The 26,425-nt window shown below is 38.2% G+C and overlaps 2 protein-coding genes, 1 long non-coding RNA gene and 4 other non-coding genes across 8 annotated transcripts; all 7 read left to right on the top strand.

Annotated features, from left to right (window-relative positions):
• Positions 1-982: 982 nt before the first annotated feature.
• Positions 983-13,639, top strand: LOC136754744 (uncharacterized). 2 transcript variants are annotated; one of them, XR_010817588.1, is made up of 4 exons: positions 983-1,304; positions 2,345-2,399; positions 9,237-9,309; positions 11,563-13,639. It is a non-coding gene; the product is annotated as an uncharacterized LOC136754744 (long non-coding RNA). The 2 variants fall into 2 exon arrangements; XR_010817587.1 differs by having other exon boundaries at positions 9,826-13,639.
• Positions 13,640-14,710: 1,071 nt separating this feature from the next.
• On the top strand, positions 14,711-18,745 carry rpl17 (ribosomal protein L17). Its single transcript, XM_066710853.1, has 7 exons — positions 14,711-14,774; positions 15,295-15,347; positions 15,449-15,489; positions 16,365-16,499; positions 17,108-17,206; positions 17,939-18,130; positions 18,657-18,745. The coding sequence occupies exons 2-7, from the start codon at positions 15,308-15,310 to the stop codon at positions 18,702-18,704; spliced, it is 555 nt and encodes a 184-aa protein (XP_066566950.1). The 5' UTR covers positions 14,711-14,774; positions 15,295-15,307; the 3' UTR covers positions 18,705-18,745.
• On the top strand, positions 16,202-16,274 carry LOC136757802 (small nucleolar RNA SNORD58). The gene has a single exon (XR_010819622.1). It is a non-coding gene; the product is annotated as a small nucleolar RNA SNORD58 (small nucleolar RNA).
• Positions 16,897-16,965, top strand: LOC136757800 (small nucleolar RNA SNORD58). Its single transcript, XR_010819620.1, has one exon. It is a non-coding gene; the product is annotated as a small nucleolar RNA SNORD58 (small nucleolar RNA).
• Positions 17,582-17,646, top strand: LOC136757801 (small nucleolar RNA SNORD58). Its single transcript, XR_010819621.1, has one exon. It is a non-coding gene; the product is annotated as a small nucleolar RNA SNORD58 (small nucleolar RNA).
• On the top strand, positions 18,419-18,482 carry LOC136757803 (small nucleolar RNA SNORD58). The gene has a single exon (XR_010819623.1). It is a non-coding gene; the product is annotated as a small nucleolar RNA SNORD58 (small nucleolar RNA).
• A 3,625-nt stretch (positions 18,746-22,370) lies between the features above and the next one.
• Positions 22,371-26,348, top strand: nkx6.1 (NK6 homeobox 1). The gene is made up of 3 exons (XM_066710852.1): positions 22,371-23,473; positions 23,964-24,136; positions 25,183-26,348. The coding sequence occupies exons 1-3, from the start codon at positions 22,927-22,929 to the stop codon at positions 25,426-25,428; spliced, it is 966 nt and encodes a 321-aa protein (XP_066566949.1). The 5' UTR covers positions 22,371-22,926; the 3' UTR covers positions 25,429-26,348.
• The last annotated feature ends 77 nt before the right edge of the window (positions 26,349-26,425 follow it).

The following is a 26,425-nucleotide window of genomic DNA, read 5'->3' as shown; positions in this document are numbered from 1 at the left end:
AATTAAGCCAATTATGGGTTCAGTTTGCTGGGTAAAAAATGGGAAAACCCTGCAATTCCCCCAGCCAGGGAAGTCCTAAAGTATAGACATGTTCTGATGTCAGAAATATGTCTAATTTGAAATTTCCCTTACTGAATAAGCTGTATACAACACATGTTTTTCAGCCATGAGGATCTCTCCCCCTCATTCTTTATCTTCCTTCACAATCCAGTGTGTCTTTTGTGGCGGTGTAAGGAAAAAGGGGTTGACTCTGGTCTTGTGAATTGATGGTCTTTATTATTGGCTTGCACCTGGCTTCCCCCTGTATTTTACATCACCCCAGAGTCCTAAAAGCAGACACTCTACAATATTGGATGGAGGTTTTGCCATTTTTCCTTGTGAATATTACTTTTTTTGCAATAAGGTAGAAATTAAATTACATGAGCTCTCCAGGAGAAGGGATATTGTGGGATGTGACACCTTCCACAAAACCTCTTCATGTTATATTGAGTAATAAGAGAAATAAGGAGAAATAAGAAGTATGAGTCAGCAAACTGAATATAAATGTCCCTCTTTTATAACTGAATCCAAACGTGTGTTCTAACAGAATCTGTGAGATTGTACTAACCTATTAGGAATTAATCTGCATTCAGCATTTAAATGTAAACTGCATTTGGATAATTACAATCACAAAATATTGATTTTCTGATTCTCTTTTCCAACTTCAGTGAATTCCCTCAAGATGCGATGAATCTTGCATTGGCTATTCAAGCAGTGAAATTATAATCAAACTGACATGGCTGAGTAACGAAACAGTAGTGTATGCTTCTTTATCATGTGATAGATATAGCGAATGACCTTGTGTGCGATTCGCCTTCTTTAAAGTACGAACACACGCTATATGCTGAACTGTGCGGGACAGATTAATAATGTACAATTTACCATATGAGTCAGCCAGGCTGTTACCTTGCCAACGACAACAAACCCCTTTCAGTGGGAAGCTGTGAAGCATCTGGGCGACTGGAGAGTATTAATCAGGCTTGGTTTCATCTCCTAAAACAAGACCTACTTTTTATGATTTCATTTTTAGTTTACTTATATTTTTTGTAGTGGACTGGACATTCAAAAAGATATCATTCTATTAGACAGTTTTCTACTTCCCCTTGCCCTCTGCGTTATGAAGTTCCAGAAATACTGATGCCTATCTCATCTGGAGCAACTGGACGTGTGGGAGTAGGGGTAGATAATTCAATAAAGTGGGTGCCAGATGGATACAGACAGGATACCCAGCAATCTCCAAGGAACTGTGATTCCTATTTGCAGAGGTAAGTAAAGCGATATATATATTTTGGAAGACAGTGGCAGTTTGTGACTCCTTTTCTCTATGAAAAGATCGGTGGAGGCAACTGTGTTTTTTTAATCACTTTGGTAATTACTGGTCAAACAGAAAGAGGGCTGCTTTTTTCCCCTAATTTCTCTCAAATCCCCAACCAAATTTGCAACAGGCGTGCAATACATTTGTCCCACAGATATCAGATCAACCTTGAGACAGAGAGGTGCTCATCTTTAAAATATGTCAGCATAGTTTGTGAATCTGCCTGGAAAGAACAGGTTGTGGTTTGTCAAAGAAAACGAAAATGTGTGTGTGTGTTTGTGGGATCTTTTATTTTCCATGACTTGTGCTGGATACTCATATTCAATTTCAAAGGCAGTGAATTAATTTGATCCAATTTGAACATGAACATCTATGTTGAGAACAAAGTGCACCAGCAATATTTGAACATTGATGGAAAAAATATAAAATCCTCCAGAAGGACTGAAAAGTAATGATGACCTGCTACAAGTACTGTATAGTGATGTACTCAGAGACAAATACTCAATTTAAGATAATGTTTGCATCACACTTTCAGTCATAAAGTGATGGTTCTGACACACTGCCTATATCAACGTTCCCCATCTTATGGATTGATTTGTTTATTTCTATACATTACTTTCACTTTCCATTTTCCTTTTCGAGTGTGTACACATACTTGTAAAAGGTTTTTTGTTTCTTCTTTAAAGAGAGACATTTGTTGAATGTATGGAAAAGTTCACTGTGAGTTTCAGATACCACTTATATTGAGGGTAATAAGCCAGTTCTAACCATTTCTTGACTAAAAATGCAGCCTCATCTGTAACATAGCCAAGCAGCTGCGTTACTCCTTTGGTCAACAAAGTGGTATTCTACTGTTTACACACTTCCTTGTCTTACCTCAGTTCAGTCAACTAACTGAAGAGCTACCATCAACTAATCAAACAAATGGCTACTTATAGATGCAGCCGTATATAGATAGGCCTTTAACTGATTTAACAACTTGTATTGCAGATATTTAGAAACTCACCCTGGTGCCAGAAAGATATACAACACTGACAATGCTCTGGTAAGTAACACAGCAGCTGATGTAAGTTTATATAATGAACCGTATTACATGGCACAGTACAAGTCATGTGAAGCTATTTTGTAAGATCATAATATAGCAGTTTTAGGACTTTGCAGCCAGTAGTGCTTTCCTGATACACACTAAAAATATCATTCACATGGAGGGGGGAGTAGACAAGTAAAATAACTACAGTGAGGGAAAGAAGTATTTGATCCCCTGCTGATTTTGTACATTTGCCCACTGACAAAGAAATGATCAGTCTTTAATTTTAATGGTAGATGTATTTTAACAGTGAGAGACAGAATAACCACAACAAAATCCAGAAAAACGCATTTCAAAAAAGTTATAAATTGATTTGCATGTTAATGAGGGAAATAAGTATTTGATCCCCTATCAATCAGCAAGATTTCTGGCTCCCAGGTGTCTTTTATACAGGTAACGAGCTGAGATTAGGAGCACTCTCTTAAAGGGAGTGCTCCTAATCTCAGCTTGTTACCTGTATAAAAGACACCTGTCCACAGAAGCAATCAATCAATCAGATTGTCAGGATTGTCAGGATGTCAGGGACAGGATTGTAGACCTACACAAGGCTGGAATGGGCTACAAGACCATCGCCAAGCAGCTTGGTGAGAAGGTGACAACAGTTGGTCCGATTATTCGCAAATGGAAGAAACACAAAATAACTGTCAGTCTCCCTCGGTCTGGGGCTCCATGCAAGATCTCACCTCACGGAGATTCAATGATCATGAGAACGGTGAGGAATCAGCCCAGAACTACACGGGAGGATCTTGTTAATGATCTCAAGGCAGCTGGGACCAAAGTCACCAAGAAAACAATTGGTAACAAACTATGCCGTGAAGGACTGAAATCCTGCAGCGCCCGCAAGGTCCCCTGCTCAAGAAAGCACATGTACAGGCCCGTCTGAAGTTTGCCAATGAACATCTGAATGATTCAGAGGAGAACTGGGTGAAAGTGTTGTGGTCAGATGAGACCAAAATCGAGCTCTTTGGCATCAACTCAACTCGCCGTGTTTGGAGGAGGAGGAATGACCCCAAGAACACCATCCCCACCGTCAAACATGGAGGTGGAAACATTATGCTTTGGGGGTGTTTTTCTGCTAAGGGGACAGGACAACTGCACCACATCAAAGGGACGATGGACGGGGCCATGTACCGTCAAATCTTGGGTGAGAACCTCCTTCCCTCAGCCAGGGCATTGAAAATGGGTCGTGGATGGGTATTCCAGCATGACAATGACCCAAAACACACAGCCAAGGCAACAAAGGAGTGGCTCAAGAAGAAGCACATTAAGGTCCTGGAGTGGCCTAGCCAGTCTCCAGACCTTAATCCCATAGAAAATCTGTGGAGGGAGCTGAAGGTTCGAGTTGCCAAACGTCAGCCTCGAAACCTTTATGACTTGGAGAAGATCTGCAAAGAGGAGTGGGACAAAATCCCTCCTGAGATGTGTGCAAACCTGGTGGTCAACTACAAGAAACGTCTGACCTCTGTGATTGCCAACAAGGGTTTTGCCACCAAGTACTAAGTCGAAGGGGTCAAATACTTATTTCCCTCATTAACATGCAAATCAATTTATAACGTTTTTGAAATGCGTTTTTCTGGATTTTTTTGTTGTTATTCTGTCTCTCACTGTTAAAATACACCTACCATTAAAATTATAGACTGATCATTTCTTTGTCAGTGGGCAAACGTACAAAATCAGCAGGGGATCAAATACTTTTTTCCCTCACTGTATATGCACACACATATACGCACACATGCACATGCACACAAATGCACACACACACTCCCATGCTCTCCTTCCAGCCTGCAGATTGCTTCCTGTTTTATCGAGGGTGGGAGCCAGTCACTTGGGGAACAGCAGTCAGGTGTTTCCCCAGTAACATTTCACCCCCCGTGTGGTCACTCTCCGTGCCGCCCAGCACGGCATCACAATACACACATCTATAACATCATCATCATCATCATCATCATCATTACCTTTTCTCGATCTACTCCTGGATGAAGGTCTCCCTAAGATACTTCCATTGTTCAGTGCACAGCAATTTTACAGACACACCTGAGAAGCTACTTATTACATCTTCCCATCTTTAATGTGGTCGTCTTCTAGGTATTTGTTCATCTCTTGGGATCCATTGTATAGTTTCTTTTGTCCATCTCTGGTTTGTTCTTCTTGAAATGTGTCCGGCCCAGTGCCAGTTTAACATTTTCACTCTTTCAATAGTGTCACATGATTTGGATTTGTTTATTTGTTCTGCTGTCTCTTCTTGTTAATCCAAGTATACATCGTTCCATGCTTCCATCTGTTTTCAGCTTCTGTATCATTTTTGCATTTAGCTACAAGGTTCAGAGCCATAGGTGATATGCATATACACATATATTACAACACTGTGGAGGGTTGCCAATAGTACACATAAGAGACATGAAGGCAGGGATATGTTTCAGAGGTGGTGATATGCAGGTATGATACAGTGAAGGGTGAAACAGTGTTGGAAAGCAAAACCAAACCAAACCAAACTAAACCTAACTCCATTTTGAGACTCCTTCCTGGTCCCTCTCTATGAACACAAAACAAACAAACACACAGAAATCAACCCCAATCAGAATCCACAATCAAGTCAAAGTCCAAGAGATCAGTTAGCAGTAGGTCCTTGTCCCAAAAGTATCACACTTTGGGATCTCTGCTCCCTTTTCCCAGGCAGCATACTACTTTAAAGATCTCATTCTCACACATAATAATATTAAATAATAATAATAATACTTTGGAAGAATACTTTATTTACCAGATATCAAGATTTTTTTTTAAATCATTCACAACCAATTTTTTAAATGCGTCTCTATAAGAACAGAGCCTTGTCTGGCCACATTATTAGGATCTGTCTCTTTTATTGGTCTTGGCAACGCACTTGTCTAGATACAAAGGAAGTGGCTTGTACAATTTTGTGATAGAAAGAGATTTACCAGCAGAGAAGCGACAAGCAAAATAATTGCCTCCCATATATTTCAATGTTATCTTGGTTCCCAGCAGTGTGGACACTGCACTTATGTTTTCATTTTTTTATGTCACTTGCTCACATTGTGTACTATACATGTAAATCTACCTTGAAGCAGTTTTCTAATACCAGGCAAGATCTTAACTGCATTGACAAGAGTGTTGCTAGTGGGAGAGGTACACTGTTTTGGTAGCCAGGACTGTTATCATGGGCTCCTCCCAGACAACAGACATATCCATTACAGACAATCAAATGGGAAATAGTTACCCAGTCCACTATGTCCATTACAATTTGAGGAAAACTGTCACCCACTTTATTGAATTATAGAGACCATTCTAGATTCCGACTGGATAATACATTGAACTATATATATTAACAAACCTCTTCTTCATTAAAATGATATATATCATAAATGCATTTACAGTAGTGCTGGCTGACTATTCTCAAAGCGTAGGTCTCCATAGCCAAAATATCTCACCCTGTTCTGTGTAAAACATTTTGCCTGTTCTGTCCCTTGAGTTCTACTGGTATTTAAAACTCCATAGATGTCAAATAGCATGTTGGCAGCTCAACTGAATAATTTACTTTAAATTCATTACTAGTACTTGCTAGGATGAATCACTGTTAATTAAACTTAACGAACATATATCATTGATGTAGATAAACACGTTTTAAATACAAATTCTAAATGAATGAATGTACAGCATTGTTGCAAACATAGTGCCAATGTATTTGTCTGTACATGCTGCAAATGAAAAAGATACTCTGCAATTAACAGCTATTCACAATGACCACAGTTGTATCTGTCTTCACTATACTCTACTATTATTGTAGTAAGCAACACTCAGTTTCTTGTGGTAACAATGACAGTTAGACATGGATTGCAGATGTTGACTTTTATTGAGGCAGATTTCAGCCAATTACAACAAAGCAGGCCAATCAGTAACACAAGACAAAATAAACTCTCTACTACTTTTATGTGACTTTGGCACCTAGTATGTATTTAATTTCTCTGGTTGTTCCACCCTTGCTCCTGTTCCAGCCAATCCCATGCATGCAAGGCCAGCTAATCCAGCATGCATGCTCACGATTGGGCAATGCAGATGGACAGACAGGCACACATGTGGCAACTAATGTTTGTGTTCACCTGGAGAACAAAGAAAACCACACACGCAACAAAATACTAAACACACCCTAATAATGAAAACATGTATATGCAGATCACTGTCTTCCCCTTGTAACATAACCAATAGCTCAGTGTTGGTGCTTTTATTTAAGCTGTGGGACATGGAACTTGGAACAGTTTGTGAAGTGAGTGCCCTCTTTCCCCAGTTATATTATAATCAATCAATAATCAATTGGAATATTCAGATTTTGATCGGTTTACAAATGTTAATACAATGGTTCCCTCTTGTGTCCTGAACCTGTATTGAATCAGTGGATTTTTTCTTGTTGGTCTGCAAAAGGATTGACAAGACCATGAAAGAGGCCATTTGTTAATATTGTTTGATCTGGGCCTTGACAAAACCTCACAGCTAAGAGCTTATGTGGCATGAAAAGATGAGGACACTGACCTTGCAGAACTGGTGTTAATATGCCAGTTATGGGAACATCTGCTACAAAAGTCCAAATCAAAGACGTAACTCCTCTTGAGTCTAACTCTAACAGGTATTTCTCTAAACACACACTAACAAAAGGCAGACAAACACACGTAGCAAACAATCCACGAAGCAAAGTCCAAGTCCATAAAGAAAACTGATTGACTGATATGCTATGTCCTTTGTGTTGTGTCCATTTCGCATTCAAAACTCCTCAAACTAAAGCTGGCATCGTCCTTTTATGGAGGAGTGGCATCAGTCATGGGAGTCGTGTGTGTCAGCTGTCAGTTTTTTGCCACTCCCAGCACCGTGTATGTGTATATATATATATATTTAATGAAAGTATCTGCAACTTAGATGGTAAAATCCACTTCATGAACATCAGTGATTTTGACCTTGATTGAACTGTTCATAATTCAAGGGAATGTTTTGTGCACAAACACTTTTGATCTTATACTAATGCATATATGTGTGTGTTGATAGATAGATATATAGGTTTTAGTTTTTAAAATTATCTTTATTTAACAAATCCAAAAAAGAAATAACACAGTATAACACTTTAAACCCTCCCATTCCCCACCCCCAACATACTGCCAACTATTTGCAAGATAGATAGATAGATGCATATATTATTTTATTATTCTATTATTGTTTCACTACATTCTGCAAAAACAAGAATTTTTATTTCCTACATTTGCTATTTTCACCGTTCAATAAAACAAATAATCAGATAATAAAACCAGATTTTAGAATAGGATCCCCTTATTACACAATTATCAAATATCTGCAAAGTTAAATTTCCAATTTAATATATTTAGCCTTTTCTTAAATTATATTTTACATTTTATACATTGCATACATATTACATTGTAAATTAAATTATTGTTACCAACAGTACATTATTACAGAACACCAAAACCTCTGAATGTCTGCTAATGACCCACTCTGAAGTTATTTATGCTGCTCATCTCCTTGGCTGCAGAGTTTCCCATGAGAAACCCAACTGTCAAACAAAACACTGAAGGCCAAAAAAGTAAATCTAATTTCTCTTAATTATATTTTGCCTTCAGGGTTTATTCGAGCTAGAATGGTAGCATTGTTTAATGTCATTAAGCCATGCATCTGTCTGGATTAACACAACCATTGAGCGACTTCTCACCAAGGTTACATGTGTCTGACAGTCAGCTGATTCCCTTTAAAAGAGCATCTTGTTTTTCAGATTCTAGGAAACTGAACTAAATCATTGAAATCATTCTTGTAACTTACAGCAATGCATCTTTTGCAATTTGACCTCTGAGGTTCTCCAAATGGACAGCATATCAGGGGAAATATGTGTGCAAAGCAAAATCATATACACACAGATAAATAAATGAGCAACAAGTACAGGTCACAAACAAATGAAAATATGGCCAAGTGAATGGTTCTTTAAATTTGAGTTGAGTTGGCTTTAAACTATACAGGATTATTTAATAATGTAATAATATATAAAAGTAATAATAATAATGTACTTCACCCAGTCTGAGTAATTAATATTAAAGTTAACTGAATTAATGTTGTCTCTATAAAAATGTTTAAATATGATCTGTGTGGGGGAATAAGAATAAGAAATAATTACTATGTATAATACATTTCACAGTGAAAATAAAGAGAGATTTGGGCTGTTACAGATGAATCGGTAGAGTAACATAATATTTAGGTTATAAAAGGAAGACAAACATACTTATATGGTATTGGCCATTTACATATTATATAGAACTGGAAATTGGTGGGTGTCTTCTGTATCATTCAGCCGCCAGAATGTATATTTTATTTTCCCACTGAAGTGCTGTTGTGACCACCAGGACAGAGGAAGAAGTGTACAGATGGGCTGATTTATTTCCAATACAGGGATGAACTGAACATGCACTGAAATGAAATATCATACCACAGACTACATTGTTTAAGTAAGGGGATCTGCTAAGAATAGATGGAGCCACATAGTACACATAGACAGCAAGTTGCCTATTATCAGAATTTTACAAAAATAACAATAATCTACTTTTATATTTTAAAAAATGTATTTGAAAAGCTTATTAAAACAATTGGGAGAAATGCAGAAAGCCTGTGTATGGGAAAGACCACTAACTTTTGAAATATTTTTGTGTGTGGCAATGTCTGTAGCTGGCAATTGATATAAAAAGTATGTGATGTATTTTGGGATCATTGTTACCTGGTTCTCTCCTCAAACAGATAGTCAGGCACCAACATTCAAAGGACCTTTGTCCCGCATCTGACGGTGGGAGAATGACGGCAGGTATAGAAGGTAGGATTTGGTTTAGGCTGGGTATGCCAGACACTATTGATATGAACAATTGATGGAAAAAGAGACATGTCATTACAGTTATATTTATGGAACATATAAAGATGAAATCATGTTAATATCGTTGCACATTATTTAAAATATTTGTCCAACCATTTAAATAGCATAAAATACAGTGTATATGTAGGTAAATAGGATAGTTATGTAGTAGATGATGACAAAATGACATAATTCACACTCAATCTACTTGTATTTTCACTACTGTTTACAAACAAAACAGGTGGGCTGACATTTTCAAGAATCCCTAATGGTATTAAAGTACACCTTTACATATGCAATATTAAGAGAATGTTTGATTAGTGGTCCACTGAATCTATTACATCTGTTAGTGTCAAAACACAAACCTGGTTATTGTTAGTGTCCTTATTTTCATAATGGTGTGATATTTCTTAAAAAGGAATTATCAAAATAAAGATTTTAATATCGATATACTCAAAAACCTAATTTATTGATTTGCAGGACATGATGAAAAACATCATACGCTTCAGGAGAATGGGAGCAGTCATAATGTTGGATCAGGAAATGATGATCCCAGTAAAACATCAAACAAATCATCTGCCTGTAGAATTATATAAAGATGTCACCGTCGCCATCAATAAATCGACACTGGTGCACACAGAATATTGTATTGTCTCCCAGAAGCATTCAAGACACAAAATATACATTATATAGTGTAACTCTTACTTTAGAAGTTGCAGTTTTTTTTCCATTGTATAAATGTTATTAGTAGTTGAATGGTTTTCAATTCTGTTATATATATTCAAATGGCACCACTTAGGCATTTATACTTGAGATGTGCAATGATGTAGTGGAGGTTTAGTAAGGAGGCATAAAAACATAAGTATTTATTTTAACCCAACTGTAAGTTTTATTTGTAGCTGGCAAAATGCTATTACAGTCTCTCGATTGCTTAAACACTTCTTGAAATTATGCCTCCTTTCCCAATTCCCCAAACTTCCTATTTTCAGGTCAAAATAAAGCTCTCCACTCAAAACCATTCAATCTTGCTAAAAAAAAAAAAAAAAAACTTTGCCCTCAGACATGACACACAAGCCCTCAAAAAACACACACACTACAACAGTCTTACACACTGGGGAGAAATTCAAAACAATACTACAAAAAACAGTAATAAGTTCTGTTGCTTGTGGTGCTCCCCCTCAAATCTTTTCACATGATGAACACAAAAGACAAATGTATACATTTGCACATTTTTTATTCCTTAATGTACTGTACAGTACACCAAACAAATTATTCTGCCCCAGCATCCAGTCTTTGGTCTGGGACAGGCCAGAGAATCTCGTTAACATCGCAGGCTATATTGGCCCTAGCCACACAGCGGGGGTAAAATCCTCTTGCATGCCTGATCCACCCCTGGCACGGATCAACTGAAATGTCTAGGCAGGCTTCTTCCATGGTCTGGAGGAGGTGAACACAGATGTGAGGTTCTCGGTCATACCACCGCCATGCCGAAAAAAAAAAACCATCGGGTTTAGAAAGGGAGAGTATGCAGGCAGAAAGATGTTGTAAAACCTAGGGTTATTGGTAAACCAGTCACGAACCACAGCAGCACGATGGAAGTGGACGTTATCCCAAACAACGTAGTGAGGCTGCTCTGGTTGTGCTGGCTCCCTCTGATCAAGCTGGGACACACGCTCTTAGACCATCAAGGAAACCAAGTAGGAGCATAGTGGTATAAGGTCCAAGAATGGCATGGCGGTGTAGTACCCCTCATTGGTCTGATGGCCGTGCACATAGTGACGTTCCCTCCTCGCTGGCCAGGGACTTTCACAATAGCCCGATAGCCAATTATGTTCCTCCTTCTCCTTTTGGTCAAGTTAAATTCAGCCTAATCAACAAAAAATCTCATGGGGAACAGGCCAACCTTCAATCTCAAACATTCTCTGCAAAACGCATGAAACAGAAAACTACCCTGAAACAGTTCAAGATGGCACAAATGGCAGACCACCAGATGTACTTTGTGCTTTAGTATAACCTGCTGTACTGTGATGGTACGCAATACTTGATATAACATTCCAGACTTTGGTCTTTCACGGTCAGAGTTTTGTTCAAAAGGTAGGCCCGTTTCATCCGGAACCTGTGCTTTCGGAGGATGCGATCAATTGTAGAGAGGCCGATAGCATTTATCCCTCAAAATTGGCGATTGTCTTTAATCACTCTCCTTTGAATCTCTCGCAGGCGGATTACATTGTTGGCAATGACCAGATTTACCAGCTCCCTCTTGCTCCTTCAACCAAAGCCTTAGCCTGCCTCCACCAGGTGGTCATCTCGGTGTCCTACAAAAATAGAAGTACTGATTACCAACATCCTTTTTACAAAATGGAAGCATACAGAAACTCTGTATGCGAGGCAATTTGATGCATTTATTTTATTAGTATTGTACAACAGCTACAGTACATGTATGTGTTGTAACAGCACAGAGTACAGCACTCAAAAGTTACAGTAGAGAGCAGTCTGACATACACCTACCAGTTTTCCTCCCTAAAGGTGAGGCAACAGTGAAGCAACTCAAGTTTGGCTGTACTCATTGCCCAGCCTCCCTCAGTCATACTGTGGGCAAGGATGTGGTCCATGTCCTTTTCCTTCACATCTCTCTGGAACCATCATTCCAAAACTGAATGAATTGACTCAGGCCCTTTTATCTATCTATTGAAGGTTCTGATTGGTGTGTGATCAATTTTGGCTCTTTCCACCTGGATAATTGTGTGCTAATTGTGCTCCAGCTGTGCTGACTTGAGTGAACAATATTGAATGCTAGTGCTTTCTAAATAACCACATGGTGTAGACAATGAGAAATGAAGGGATTTGTGTGTAGAGTTTTGCAGTGACAGTTCGACAAATGTGACTCATGTGTCAAAACAGGGGAATAGGATATGGGTGTGCTTTTTGATAAATGGCATTATGGTTTTGAAATTGTAGATCAAAAGCCTGTTTATAGTGTTTAAGCAATCGAGAAAAACTGTAAGACCATCTTTCAAAATGTTTCAGAATACTGTGACTTGTCTGATGGGGTGGCGATGGGGTTAGATTGACCTCTGCTGGGGATAAGTTGTAGTGCACCTGCAACTACAGTACAGTAGGTGAAAGATGACAAAGACTTTTAAACTGTATGCAATTGCAAACACAACTGATTAAAAAAAAGACATCTGAGACTATAAATCAGTGGTTATCAAACACAGTCCTGGAGAGCACCTATCCAGTAAGTTTTGTCAGTCACCCTAAATCGCTAAATTTGACAGACTGGGACCACATGGAAGTTATTGATCAATTAGGGAAATAACTTGTTCAATTAAGGGATCTCTGGTCACTGAGGGCTGAAATGGGTAGTTACTTTTCTTCACATCAGATCTCTACAGTGTCATTTTATAAATCACCTGCTTAATTGAGAACATTGAAATTGTTCCAGGTGTTAAGAAACTGCTGATTAAAGGTTACCTATAAAACCTATCGGAGAGGGGCTCTATGAGGACTGGGTTTGGGTAGCAGTGCTATAAACACTGTAATTTGAAAGCAGGTAGCCACTGTGCCAATGCAATTCCTTAGAAGAAAGTGAGGTCCTCTGTGTAATGTGCTCTGTTTAGAACAGGGGTGGCTAACGCTGGTCCTGGAGAGCCACAATCCTGCAGGATTTCGAGGTCTCTCTTAATTACCAATCAATGGATATCTTGAACACAGGGACATTTTGCCTAATTAAGACCCATAATTGGTTCAATTAAGCAGTTAACGATCTGGATAAAACAAAAACCTGCAGACCCTGCGGCTCTCCAGGACCAGGGTTAGCCACCCCTGGTTTAGAAATTCTAACATAATATGGCCCTAGGTGGTGAAAATGTGATTATGAAGTTGTAGAGCTAATGAACCAGAGTAGAGGAATAATGAACAATAGCCAATCTTTGCTTCCTTTCAGTAAAATTAACTAAGCCCTTTTCTACCAGCATATTCAGAATGTAATGTAATGTTTTATGTATGGGTCAGGTTGCAAAGTGTATGGTAGTTTCCACAATTATCCTAGAACATTATATCACATTACTTTAAAAAGCCAATTTTGTCATTAGGAACACCAATTAGAATACAACCCCCAAACTCAGTCCCGGCCATATTCACTGAATAAAGACACACAATTGCTGTTACAGTATTACACATGTGACAAAGGATTATGTACTATCCCATAATTGAATAATTGTGTTAACTGAAATGTTTGTTTGTTTGTTTGTTTGTTTGTTTAAATAAAAGCCTCATCATGATAAACAACTCATATCTGTGTCTGGAATATAATTGCTAATGTTAGCCTTTATGATTTTTCAGTGCTATACTTTGTTGTATAATTGCAACTAATGGCTTGCAACTGTCCTAGCTCTTTAGTGCTGTCTAATCTAAAAATAATCTAAAATAGCATGTCTACACTGTTTACTCAAATTATAAACATTTAAACATATAATAATAATAATAATAATAATAATAATAATAATAATAATAATAATAAGATGAAGAATTATTATTATTATTATTAGTAGTAGTAGTAGTAGTAGTAGTAGTAGTAGTAGTAGTAGTAAGCTGCTTTCAAAATCATTCAAAAGCACTGTTCAAATACTATAAACAGAAGATCAACATATAATGTTGAGAATTTTGGGTTTAATATCAAGGTTTATCCAGAAGGTGGCATAAATACATAGAGTATTGAATCATTGTAAGCCATTCCCATTACTGTACAACAAGGTGTCAAAATCAATTCCCGGAGACCCATTTAATACATTCTTCATTTTTGTTGTTGTTTTTGTACCAGCTGGAGTACATTAGTACTTAATTAAGTCGTTTCTCTCGTTTAGGCTTATTTAAGATGTATACATTTGTTTAGAGTTCAGTATACACAGAACATTACAGAGCCAGGGGAGAAATATTACATGAATCCAATTAATAATCTAACTAAGTGGTTACTGCCTGTACAGAATTGATTTGGGACATTTAAAAACTAGATTTCGACTAGACGTGTTATATATTTTACACACGTTGTGTTTCACCGATTCTTTGACAGCTCTGGATGACCCTGTTGTTCCAACCAAGCTCTCAGTTATTTAATTGAACTCTTAATTTAACAATTAGTTTGCTTACATTTGACTTGTGTAACTGAAAAAAACAAAATGCCATTCAGATATATATGTTTTCCTTTTATAGAAAATAACGATGAAATACAATATATTGGTTTATGTTTGTATATTTAGCCTAAACCCACACTTCGCCCGAGTTGTTCTGAAGCTAATGAAAATCTTTGAACATGCCGCGGTTCTTTAACGGAAGTGACGTTGCGGCACAAACTCTCACGATACATTGAGCTCCCATTTGTGCTCCCAGAATGCCTTGTGTTTCCTCTTCCCCTCCGCGGCCTGAGAAGAGTAAGTAGTGATACACAGATCAGGCGCAGACAGAGAGGAAATAATCCTACTTATATCGAAAACATCGTAGCATTATGTGTTTTAAATTATATCTGTACGTGTTAAATATGTTTAGGGCATATTGTTTAGAAGCGTATGTGAATGGATAAGTATGGATTTTCGGTAAATTTCTGTTTTGCCCCCACTGAGTGATACAATGGCCGACTGCCGGTGGCATTTTGCTGCTTTAGACTTAAATGCAGCATGTGAACGTCTTGTAAGCAATACAAATCGGTTATTAAAACTGTCTAAAGGCTTAAAGAGTAAACGAGAAACAGAGAAACGAGCCTGTTTGTGTGGACGTTCACACATTGGAAGCATCCGACACCCAACGTGGATATGATAGAAATTGCTAGGCCTGCTGCTTAAATCAGACTAAAACATGCGTTGTTTAAGCACCAGTTTAGTCTTTAAGTAACAGGATTTATCTATCATGTTTGGTCTGTCTGGGTTTTAATTAATTCGTTTTCTGTTTTTACAGTTAATCTCTCAAAATGGTCCGCTACTCGCTCGATCCCGAGAACCCAACTAAGTGTAAGTATGCCGGCTTTACGATCACGGCATCCTCCCCAGTGTCCGCTATTTCACATGTTGTACCCTTGTGTCGTTGTCTCATTTCAACTTTCTCTTCACAGCATGCAAGGCCAGGGGTTCAAATCTGAGGGTTCACTTCAAGGTAATTATTTCGGATGCGCTGCGTGGCCATGTGTGTGTATTTAATTGAAGTAGGGCGAAATAAAGGCCTGACCGAGAAACGTGTACATTAACACTGCATTGCCGTCGTCTGCACCTAGCTGAAGAAACGTGGCGTTGGCCTTCATTGTAATTGTACGTAGTCCTAAAATGTCTGCGCAGTACTTGAGTGATGCATCCTATGAAGTTTTAAATGTACATGGTCAATGCATCATTCATAAGGTACTGTGTGGGCATACATGCACTTCAGACTTAAGTGTTTTTTTTACTTTTCCTGTTCGAGTTGTATTGTAAATGTTACATCTGCACAATCTTGCTAAGAAAACTAACCACTCGGTTCTATAGAAATACTGTCCATAGATCTTTTTTTTTTTTTTGGCACAGATGCTTGTTGCTTTCCCTAAGAGTAGCATGCTTTGTCCCACATTTGATAGTGGATTCAGATTTTTTCCTCATTTTACAATGGTTATCCTAAAATCACTTATAATTAGGATGTAAATAAGGAAAATGTACACACCCCCTTCTATGCAAAGTTTGATCAGGCCCTTATTTCTCATTTAACTTCTACAATACATACTTGAGCATCAGATGTTTCTAAATGTTCAAAGTGCAGAAATTGTGCTTTCCTCAGCTTGCACAGTTATTGTCCTTCCTGTGCTGTCAGTTTGAGTGAAAATCAAGAATGGAGTTGAATTTTGCAGTGATGACCAAACTTAGGAGACCTTTGGAGTGAATCATGACAATAACCAAACTAAGGATCTGAGCAACTTTTGACATCCATGCTTGATTCAGCTGTAGGAAAAGCAGGCTGGTGCTCTTGGCTGCTGTGCTTGTGTAACACGTGCTCTTGTTTGACAGAACACCCGTGAGACGGCCCAGGCCATCAAGGGCATGCACATCCGCAAGGCCTCCAAGTACCTGAAGGATGTGGTGGTGAAGCGGCAGTGCGTCCCCTTCCGCCGGTACAACGGTGGAGTCGGCAGGTGTGCCCAGGTGAGGTTTGGGATGTGTAAACTGAGGGTATAGTCCATGAAGGTTCATTCTCCTGGCTGTCCACAGAGAGGGACCTTAAACATGCAGCATTTAATATGAAATGTTCTTGCTAGAATCTTGTTTGATAAACCTTCAGGGTGCTGTCCTCATGCACAGGGTATTTTCAGTTTCTTAGATTCTATTAGCATATGAATTTAGCTTTTTTTTTCTCAGCAACATTAATCAGATAGGGCAGAAGTTGCTTCTATTGAAAAAGCTAGTTTGATAACCTAATGCTTTATAGAAGTGAGTTCTGTAAATTGTTTTTAGGAAAACTTGCTTTGAAATCCTAAGAAAGTAACTTCTTGCAGAACTTGATGCTGTCTTATTTAGAATATTCTTTCATGTGAATAGCTGGTTGCAGTGATGACAATCTTAGGACACCTTTGGAATTAACCATGAAAACAAACTCGTAAATCTGAGCAACCTTCAAATTTCCTAATTTGCATACTGGTAGCTAGCTTGTTTCTTTAAGTGAAAATCTGTTTTTGCATTTGTCTGCCAATAGAAATAAACACTAAGTCATGGAGAGTGCACTAATGGTAGCTTGATCTTTCTTCCTGAGATAGGCTAAGCAGTGGGGCTGGACACAGGGGCGCTGGCCAAAGAAGAGTGCGGAGTTCCTCCTCCACATGCTCAAGAACGCCGAGAGCAATGCTGAGCTCAAGGTAATGGATTATCTGTGGTTATGTGACAGTGTTGACCCACTTTACATTGTACTTGGGATATCATTTCAATTGGGAATATTACACTTTATAAAGCCTTGTTTATCCCTCTAAAGGGATAATTGATCAGTTTCCAGTTAGTCTACAACATCCTTTATGGGTGTCAAACACTTCATGCTGCTTCAGCTATCAGATAGCTGGCTGTGTCCACACTGCAAATGATTGATTTTACAGATGTGCCATAAGCTACCAGGTGTCTGAGTTGCAGTGATATTTTTCTTTATGCTGTGCCTATGCATTTTTAACTAGTTTTTACTTATTGGTGGTAACAGTTGGAATTTGGGTTTTATAAAATGTTTGTCTTGAAGTAAACCATAATTGCAATGATGACTACTTAGGACACCTTTGGAAATCCCATGAAAAGAATTTCAAATCTGAGCAATTATGGTTAATTTTTGTGGGGATTACCCTCAAATCTAATTTAAAATCCTAGACTTAAAATAACCATAATGCAAATGTTTCCTAGTAAAACCACTTGGTAGTAATGACATTTGTGAATTTAAATACAAACATTCATTCAAGTTCGCAAAATTCAGGGGAATTGAATGAATCAAGTTTTGCCATACTTGACATACTCTATCTGCCTTCAACTTACCCAGGCAGGGCCCTTTTGATAACTTTGCTGTTTCAAACAGGCATGTTTGAATTTGTTGCAATGTGTTTGTCCTGCTGCAGGGTCTTGATGTGGATTCTTTGGTGATTGAGCACATCCAGGTTAACAAAGCGCCCAAGATGCGCAGGCGCACATACCGTGCCCATGGCCGCATTAACCCATACATGAGCTCTCCCTGCCACATTGAGATGATCCTCACTGAGAAGGAGCAAATTGTGCCCAAACCAGAAGAGGAGGTCGCTCAGAAGAAAAAGGTACGAGTCTCCGGAGAATATGAATTTGCAGTATGAAATCATTATGAACTACTTTGGTATACAAATCAAAACATTCTGGCTTTAACTCCTTTTGTGATGTTTGACAAGTCAAACCCTTTGAAAGCTGTGTCTTTCACCAATTTAATATCCCATAAGGGCCTGTTAACAATTGGGTATGATTAGGTTAATCTTAATGTAAGACTAGGTTTTTGGTCAGTGAAAATATACTAGGTTTACTAATGGTTCATTTTCTTCCACCTGTAATCGATTTGAAACAGTAGCTGATGGTTGCAGTGATGACTTTTAGGACACCTTTGACAAAAATGAAAATACTTTTATAAATCTGAGCAGCCAAAAGCTATGTTCTCCATGTTGAGTGGGGGTTTGTAATTCTATATTTAGGGCAGGACAGTTGTGCCTCATGTTATAAAGCAGTACACCCCAGTGTGTCAGTATCCCTGGGTATCTGAGAGATTTGGATGTAACTGTCCCAAGCTGATTTTTAATGCTTCTATCATTTCCCCAGGTTTCCCAGAAGAAGCTGAAGAAGCAGAAACTCATGGCTCGGGAGTAAATGTATATAAAAAATAAACACCCCAAAAAAACGAGTACAAACCTGTTGGCTGCCTGATTCATTTGATTCTCATACTGGCATGATGTATTAAAATCAACAAAGTAAGCATAGCAGCCTGACTCCAGGCAGAAGGTGATCAGTCCTGTTGGCAGAGGAATATGTATTGGTGTCTTCAGGGTGTTTGTGAATTGTGTGATGGCAGTCAGCCTCTTCATACCTTCACTTGGTTGTGTATGGATTAGATTAACCACAGTGCACAGTATTACCTGAATTAATCTTTATTGCCCTTGACAGTAGGTATAGCTGACTTGTGGAGGAAAACCCAAGTCTCTGGCACTGCAATGCTTGTATCAAGACCAGTCCACATACAGGGGTGATGCAGGATGGTCTCCACTGGTCTGACATGCAAATTACTGAACTGCTTTCACCTCTTATGTCAAACGGTACCTTTATGAAAGTCCAGCACATGCAATTCTACAGCAGTTAAAAGCATAGATTTAGACATATTTAGGAGGCTATCCAGTTATTCCTTTGTGCCAAAACATGTCTAAATCTATGCTTTTAACTGCTGTAGAATGACCTGTACCTGTATTTTTCCTATACATTTCTTGCCCATAGTTGACATTTCACACAGATGTGTATGTTCAATACAACAGTGGTTCTCAAACTTTTTAGACCCAGGGACACCTTTGCAATTTAGGATGATGGAGGGGGCTGACTGGAAACAATTTTGAGAGGGGGCAGTGGAGACTGAAAAGGTCAGACGGCGGGTTGAGATCATAAAAAGGTGTGTGTGTGGGATTACAGAGGATGCTGATGGGAGGAACTTGAGAGGGTGGTTGGGGGTGTTTACATTTAAGAAAAAATAAAAGTGGTTGGGTATGGTTTGAGGCATTTTGCTATGGACCACCTAAAACATTCTTGTGGACCCCAGTTTGAGAACAGCAATACAAAATGTACATGTATTGAGGCCATTTAACTTCCATGCAAGAGATTGGTTTGAATGAGATGCTTACCTGTATCTAATTTAATCAATTTTTCTGAAATTGCATAAAAAAAAAAAAAACTGGTCAGATTTCTTATTTACTGGCAACTCTCAATGTAAAATGTGAGAGGGCACTTGTTCAAATACACATACTATACTGTACACATACTCAAATAGTTACCTTCCCATTGGCAGAGGTGGTTTATGAATTTTTCCATTGACCTATTTTGCAGCAGGTTTGCTCTCTGCAGTTTATCACCCCTTTACTGTAGTTCCACATACAAATGTCCCAGTTTTTGGACAACACTTGTTTTAGTCTAGATGTGGAGGCCTCATTGCCTGCCACCAATATATTGTACAATTCCTAAATTTCAATTTACAGTTTGATCTGTGAAGAATTGCAAACCTGCATCTATACATATTGAATTACATTTTATATGAGAAGCTGAAGAACTGCACAATGCTTTCAGCAAGAAAACCGAGCTTCACTGAGCATGAAACTACAACGGGCTCGATATTTTTTTTTTCTGAGGTTTGGTTTCCTTGTCCTGTTATAATGAATGGTTAAAACATTTTCTTATACGTAGGTAATTTATTTTTTTGCTGTGAAAGGCATTAGGATTTATTCAAATGAGACTTTAAAAATAGGCTCTACTGGCAATACACTGAAAATAAAGCCTGTTGTTTTGGTAGTGAATCTACTAGCAGCTAAAGCGTCTGTCCTGTCTGTCCTGCCTGTCCATCACTTCAAACAGGAGCAGAGGGAATGGCCAGGAGGAAGTGGACGGAGACAGTAATATACACACTGTACCATTTGTTTGCGTGAATTGAAAGAACATGCCTTTATTTATTTATTTGACCTTTTAATATGAACCCACATTCTTGTTTGTTCTCCATCGTGTGAAGTATGTGAATGGTTAATATTATCAAGTATGAATAAATGGTAAAATTGTTTCATTATGTAGGCCTGTCAGTCATATTTTGTATCTTGTGTAAATCGGTTATTTACGTTTGGAGGCGAGTGCTTTAACTTGTCCGCGAATCCTGCATGTCACTGTGTTACTGACCACAAGGTGTCGCGCATGCGCAGGGTTTGGAGTCCGTGTGAAACTCCTTGTTTTGGGTTTACGCTTGTACCTGTATACCTTCAATGCGATGATGATCAGTAGTAGTTGTTGTTAATAATAATAATAATAATAATAATAATAATAATAATAACAATAAAAGCAATAGTATCAACAACAAAATCATAATAATCTTCATCACCAATCATGAAGAGATTACGAAAAAATCGAATTTCTTTTTGGAGCATCTGTTATCAGACTTTAGAAAAAAATGAACGAAACGCAGGACTTTAATGTAAAAAAAAAAAAAAGCTCAAAAAATGCTGTTCAAAGTATAATATCATTAACAGTGCTGGGTCACATTTTACAGTCAATTTAGATGAGCGCAAATGCACAGTTGTCTAATTGTGACGAGCGATTATTTCAACAATCAGTTTGCTGATCAAACTGCATTCATAAACAGCATTCAAAATTAAACTCGTTTTCTCTAATTCTATACATACTGAACGGTAATATTGCAGATTAATATAATGTTGAACGGGCTGTAAAAATACAATTAACGATTTTTAATTAAGGATTTAAGGTGATATTTTACTTTTTCCATGAATGCCATTGTCAAATATATATGCATTCATGTTTATTTGATGCCTTTTATAAACAATAATAATAATAACATATTTTGGTTGGAACACAATACGTGCAAATGCATATTTAAAATGAAAATGAATCAGAAATGTCACAATGCCAAATGTGTCTTTAGGACATTTCGAGACTTTTACTGTAAATGAGCAGTGCGTCTCGTTAAAGTGCAGTATTTTAAAGCAGCGGGAGAACACACTGCTGCACCCGGATCACTTTCAAATGCGCGTTTATGTCAAATAAAACACTGATGACATATTTAAAAGAAATGCGGTGCATGTAGCAGTCTTATTCAGAAACGAACGAATGTATATAAATTATACAAAATAAAATCCAAATACATTCTGAATGTTAGCGTGAATAATAATAATAATAATAACAAATAGGGAAGTAAATAAACGCCTACATGTCCAAAAAAAAAAAAAAAAAAAGTAAATGATATGTATAAACCATTACACACACAAGCCTATTTAGATGCAAACTTATTTAAGGAATCCGTTTTTCCCAGTTGATTATTCATAACCCAGCGAGTTCATAATCAATGGCGTCTGAGTTTCTTGGAAGGACCTTCAGTTCATCTGACCTCGTCTCTGACAGCTATATGACACCGTATGGATCTTCTTAAACAGCTTTGAACAATGTATATGTATTTAACCTATCGGAGGGGGGGGTGCAAAAAGTCTAAATTAAGTACTATCTAAATAATTGTCTTTTTTTCTGTCTGACTAATGAAGCAGATGTTCCTTTATTTGTTTAAATAGATCCCAAATTGACTAGATTGATTCGGTCTCTTGTATCTTAACAGGCGGCCCAGTGGCGACTCTTTTAATATGCAAATGCAAGCGCCGCGCAGCCAATCACAGCGCTCCCCTAAATTCTCACCGCGACGTCACTGGCGGTCGCGCCCAATAGGAGCAGACACGCCCCCTGCACTTTCTGAGCGACGTGCTCAAAGTTTGGGCTCCGGAGGCAAAAGCGAGTAGAAAGTGATGGAAATGTTTTACTGCCTCCGAGAGCTTCATGTGCAGAGGCAAGCAAGGACTGCATTTGATGTAGAGATCTGAAGCATTTAGCTTTGCAGCCTCCTGTCTGGAAGCAAGGAAAGGCGGTGGATATATCCTCAATGCCTTGTGCCCAACATCTGCAAGGTTAAAGGAAAAAGCTATCCGGATGCAGCGCCTGTAGGGATGCGTGAACAGCTGGGGTTACAATAAATGTTGGACTACTGGGACTTGAAAAAATATGGGAGGAAAGTAACCAGATCTTCTTAGGAAAAGAAAAAAAAAAGAAAGGTAATATAGGCAACGAAAGAAGTCTTCTTTTTCTTTCCCCCCCTAAACTCAGCAAAAATACTCTGCATTCACGTTTAGGTTATGTTCTCAATATTTTCTGAAATATTGTATACTTGAAGTATACTGGCACCCACCAAAGACAAGTATAGTCTGCATTTATTTGTATTGTGTAGCTATTGGGACTGTTCACTTTTTTCTTTTTAATTTAACCCCACCCTGAGTTTAAAATTAATTTTTCGGTTATGTTAGCTGTGGGGCAGATGGATGGCACCCGGCAGAGCGCTTTCCTACTGAGTACCCCTCCTCTAGCGGCTCTGCACAGCATGACCGAAATGAAGACCCCCCTTTACCCTGCCTATCCTTTATCAGCCACCGGACCTGCCTCTTCTCCCTCTCCGTCCGCCACCTCCCCAAACCCAGGCGGCATCCCCGTCTCTTCCCCGGGGATCAAGACTTCAGCAGGACTCTCCACTCTCGCATCACATCAACAGTATGCGGCCGCCACCCCCCACGGAATAAACGACATCCTGAGCCGTCCTTCCATCGTGTGCACCAGTGCTGCCGGGGCTGCGTCGTCCTCCGCCGGGATCCTCACCGGACTGCCCCGGTTCAGCAGCCTGAGCCCGCCGCCGCCTCCCGGACTCTATTTCAGCCCCGGCGCCGCGGCTGCAGTGGCAGTGGCTCGCTACCCCAAACCCTTAACTGATCTGCCAGGCAGGACCCCCATTTTCTGGCCAGGAGTCATGCAGAGCCCACCTTGGAGGGATGCCAGATTTGCCTGCTCTCCTCGTAAGTGAATGCATTTTAACATGTTGGGATATCTGGATTGTATTACTTTAAAAGGAATGCACAATTGTAAAACGTGTATTTTGTGTATGGTTAACCATATAAAATAATACATGTTTCTAATTTGTTCCTCATTTGCTTTAAATGAACTATTAATGATGTAATACATTCTTTATTCTCCTTTTACAATTAGAATAAGACTACGAATACAGAACAAAATAAAGGCAGTTGTTCACGCTATGGTAGCATTTTTTATGTGTGTGTATTAAAAAGTAATTGTTGTCACTTGCATTAATCACACCAGCAAATTAATTTAAATATAGATATAATAATTGTAACCAAATACTGTATTTTCTGTAGTATACACCCTGGTGTGGTTCGTATGAATGCTTCAATGGCCCTTATACTCTGCTGTATTAACTATACTGTGTCTGTTCTCTTATTTTAAATAAGTTTCTGTTTAATGACTCAAGTCACCCTTGCTTCTTTTCAGAGCACAGTTCGGTACTACTTGACAAAGACGGAAAGAGAAAGCATACGAGACCTACATTTTCTGGACAGCAGATTTTTGCCCTGGAAAAGACTTTTGAGCAAACGAAATATTTAGCAGGGCCTGAGAGAGCGAGGCTGGCCTATTCATTGGGGATGACAGAAAGTCAAGTGAAGGTGAGATTATCTTGTCAAACATTAGATAAGAGAATAAAGATCACACATTACTGAGATTAAACACAATCCCGGTGATAGCTTTCATCCATATTCGGAATGTGTGTGTGTGTGTGTGTGTATATATATATATATATATATATATATATATATATATATATATATATATGACAGTATTAACCGTTATATTCCACGGGATGAAGTAATTATTTTATAAATACCCAAATCATATATTTTGTCTTTTCTTTGGCAATTATTTTACGTGAAATCTGTACATTGTAACTATATATAACTCCTATATGAAGCATCATGCAGATTTTGTGCTGATATATGTTAAAATAATACAGAAAAATAAGTGTGTGTCGAAGAGGTTTCATATAAACGAATAACTCGTTTATATGAAACTATGCAGAGCAGGCACACTGAGGTACACTTTTGATAATTATTTTGGGTGCACATTTTGTTTCCCATTGCAAGACACCAAACGACCGAAGTCTGAGCGCTCCTAGAAATCTCAAAGATTACTGTATAACAAATACCACTACTGTTAATAATAATATATTAATGTGTGACTTGTTTTTTAATTAATCGATTTCTGTTATATTTGGAGAACATCAGATATTTGTTTTTCTGTTCTACCCCAGCAAAAGATGATAAAACGGTTCTATGAATATGCATTGGTCCATGGATATTGAATAGCACATATTTGCCTGGCACAGTTATTAATAATCTACGATGCGATACACGAGGGTTGTAGTATTTATTAAAATTAGAAAACTTGCACACAAGCATACAGAATTAATCAAGCTGTTTTGATAAACGAACAAATAAGATCACGTTAAAAAAAGTGTTTTGTATTATTTAAAAAAATATGCAGTAGTTCAATTACTCAATTTTAAGACGTGTTATATATGATTATTGCAGTATTTCACTTTCTGCATTCACTAAAGAGGCCACCAACCGGATGAGCATGCATTTATTATCCCATACGTTTTGCAACACAGTTGACACAGATCTGTTTCTAAAAGTTGATTATTCTACTTTTCCAGGTTTGGTTTCAAAACAGGAGGACGAAGTGGAGAAAAAGGCACGCAGCCGAGATGGCCTCCGCCAAGAAAAAGCAGGACTCGGAAACGGAGAGGCTGAAGGGGGCTTCGGAAAACGAGGACGATGATGACGATTATAACAAGCCCTTAGACCCCAACTCGGACGACGAGAAAATAACCCAGTTACTGAAAAAGCATAAACCGACCGCCTCTCTGCACATCCACACGTCCGAGAATGAGAGTTCATAGAACCAAGCCCAGCCAGAGAAAGGTAGCATTTACATTGAAAAGCGGGTTATGTAAACCTATAGCTATAGCACTGAACTGCTCGAAACAGTGGCCTATTTTCTTCAAGAAGTGTATTTTTTAATGAAGTTGGACGGACACAAGGAAGAAGGACTTGATCAAATGGGGAGAGAAGTGAGCACTATCACTCTTAGATGTGGGCGCTCTGGGACACTGCAAATTATTAATGTTGCTGGACTATAAGAGACCCGCGGGAACACTTGTAAATAACAGCGTGAGTTGTACTGAATAGAAATGATATAACTGTGAATATTTATGTGTAAATGACTTTTTTTTGTATAGAAAAAACAGCAACGACAGAACTATCTTTTCAGTTCCCCGACTTTCTTCACGTCTGGTTTTTGGTGGCTTTGTGAATGGCGAGGACAACAGGTAGCCTAACCCTATGGTTTCCTTCAACCGTTTTCGTTCTCTTACATTTAAGTTATTGTCTTTCTTTCTTTCTCATATACTAGACTTTATATAACGTTTTTTTTCCATTCCATGTTATATTCCCATCGATAGTAAATTAATATAATTGATGACTCATTTTAAAATGCCACACGGGTCTTAACAAAGCGTGAACCCACGATGCCCAATTAAAAAAAAAAAAAAAAAACACTTTTATGACTGAAAGGAGATTTGTGTTCATCATGCAGATAGAATCAAGAGATAAATAGGTGTGTTTAAGTTAAATTAAATTTGTAATATAAATAAAAAAATAAAGTGTCTCCCCATTGTTGAAGCTAACTGAAATGTTTGGGATTTAGCATTTTCACAATTAATTTATATATTGCTTAAGTTTGTAACAGTGTTTGAATCTTGCAAAAATGTGTATTGCAGGTTCATATGTATTGCACTTTTATTAAAAAAATAAAACGAAAGTTGAATGGGTTGTTTCTCCTTGTATATATTAAGAGGCATTGTTTTGTCTAACGCTTATCAAGATAATAGTAAGCAG

This window comes from Amia ocellicauda, chromosome 8, assembly GCF_036373705.1.
Source record: "Amia ocellicauda isolate fAmiCal2 chromosome 8, fAmiCal2.hap1, whole genome shotgun sequence".
NCBI classification, from domain to species: domain Eukaryota; kingdom Metazoa; phylum Chordata; class Actinopteri; order Amiiformes; family Amiidae; genus Amia; species Amia ocellicauda.
The sequence above is the reverse complement of the archived record's forward strand: the minus strand, read 5'-3'. Positions and strand labels throughout refer to the sequence as shown.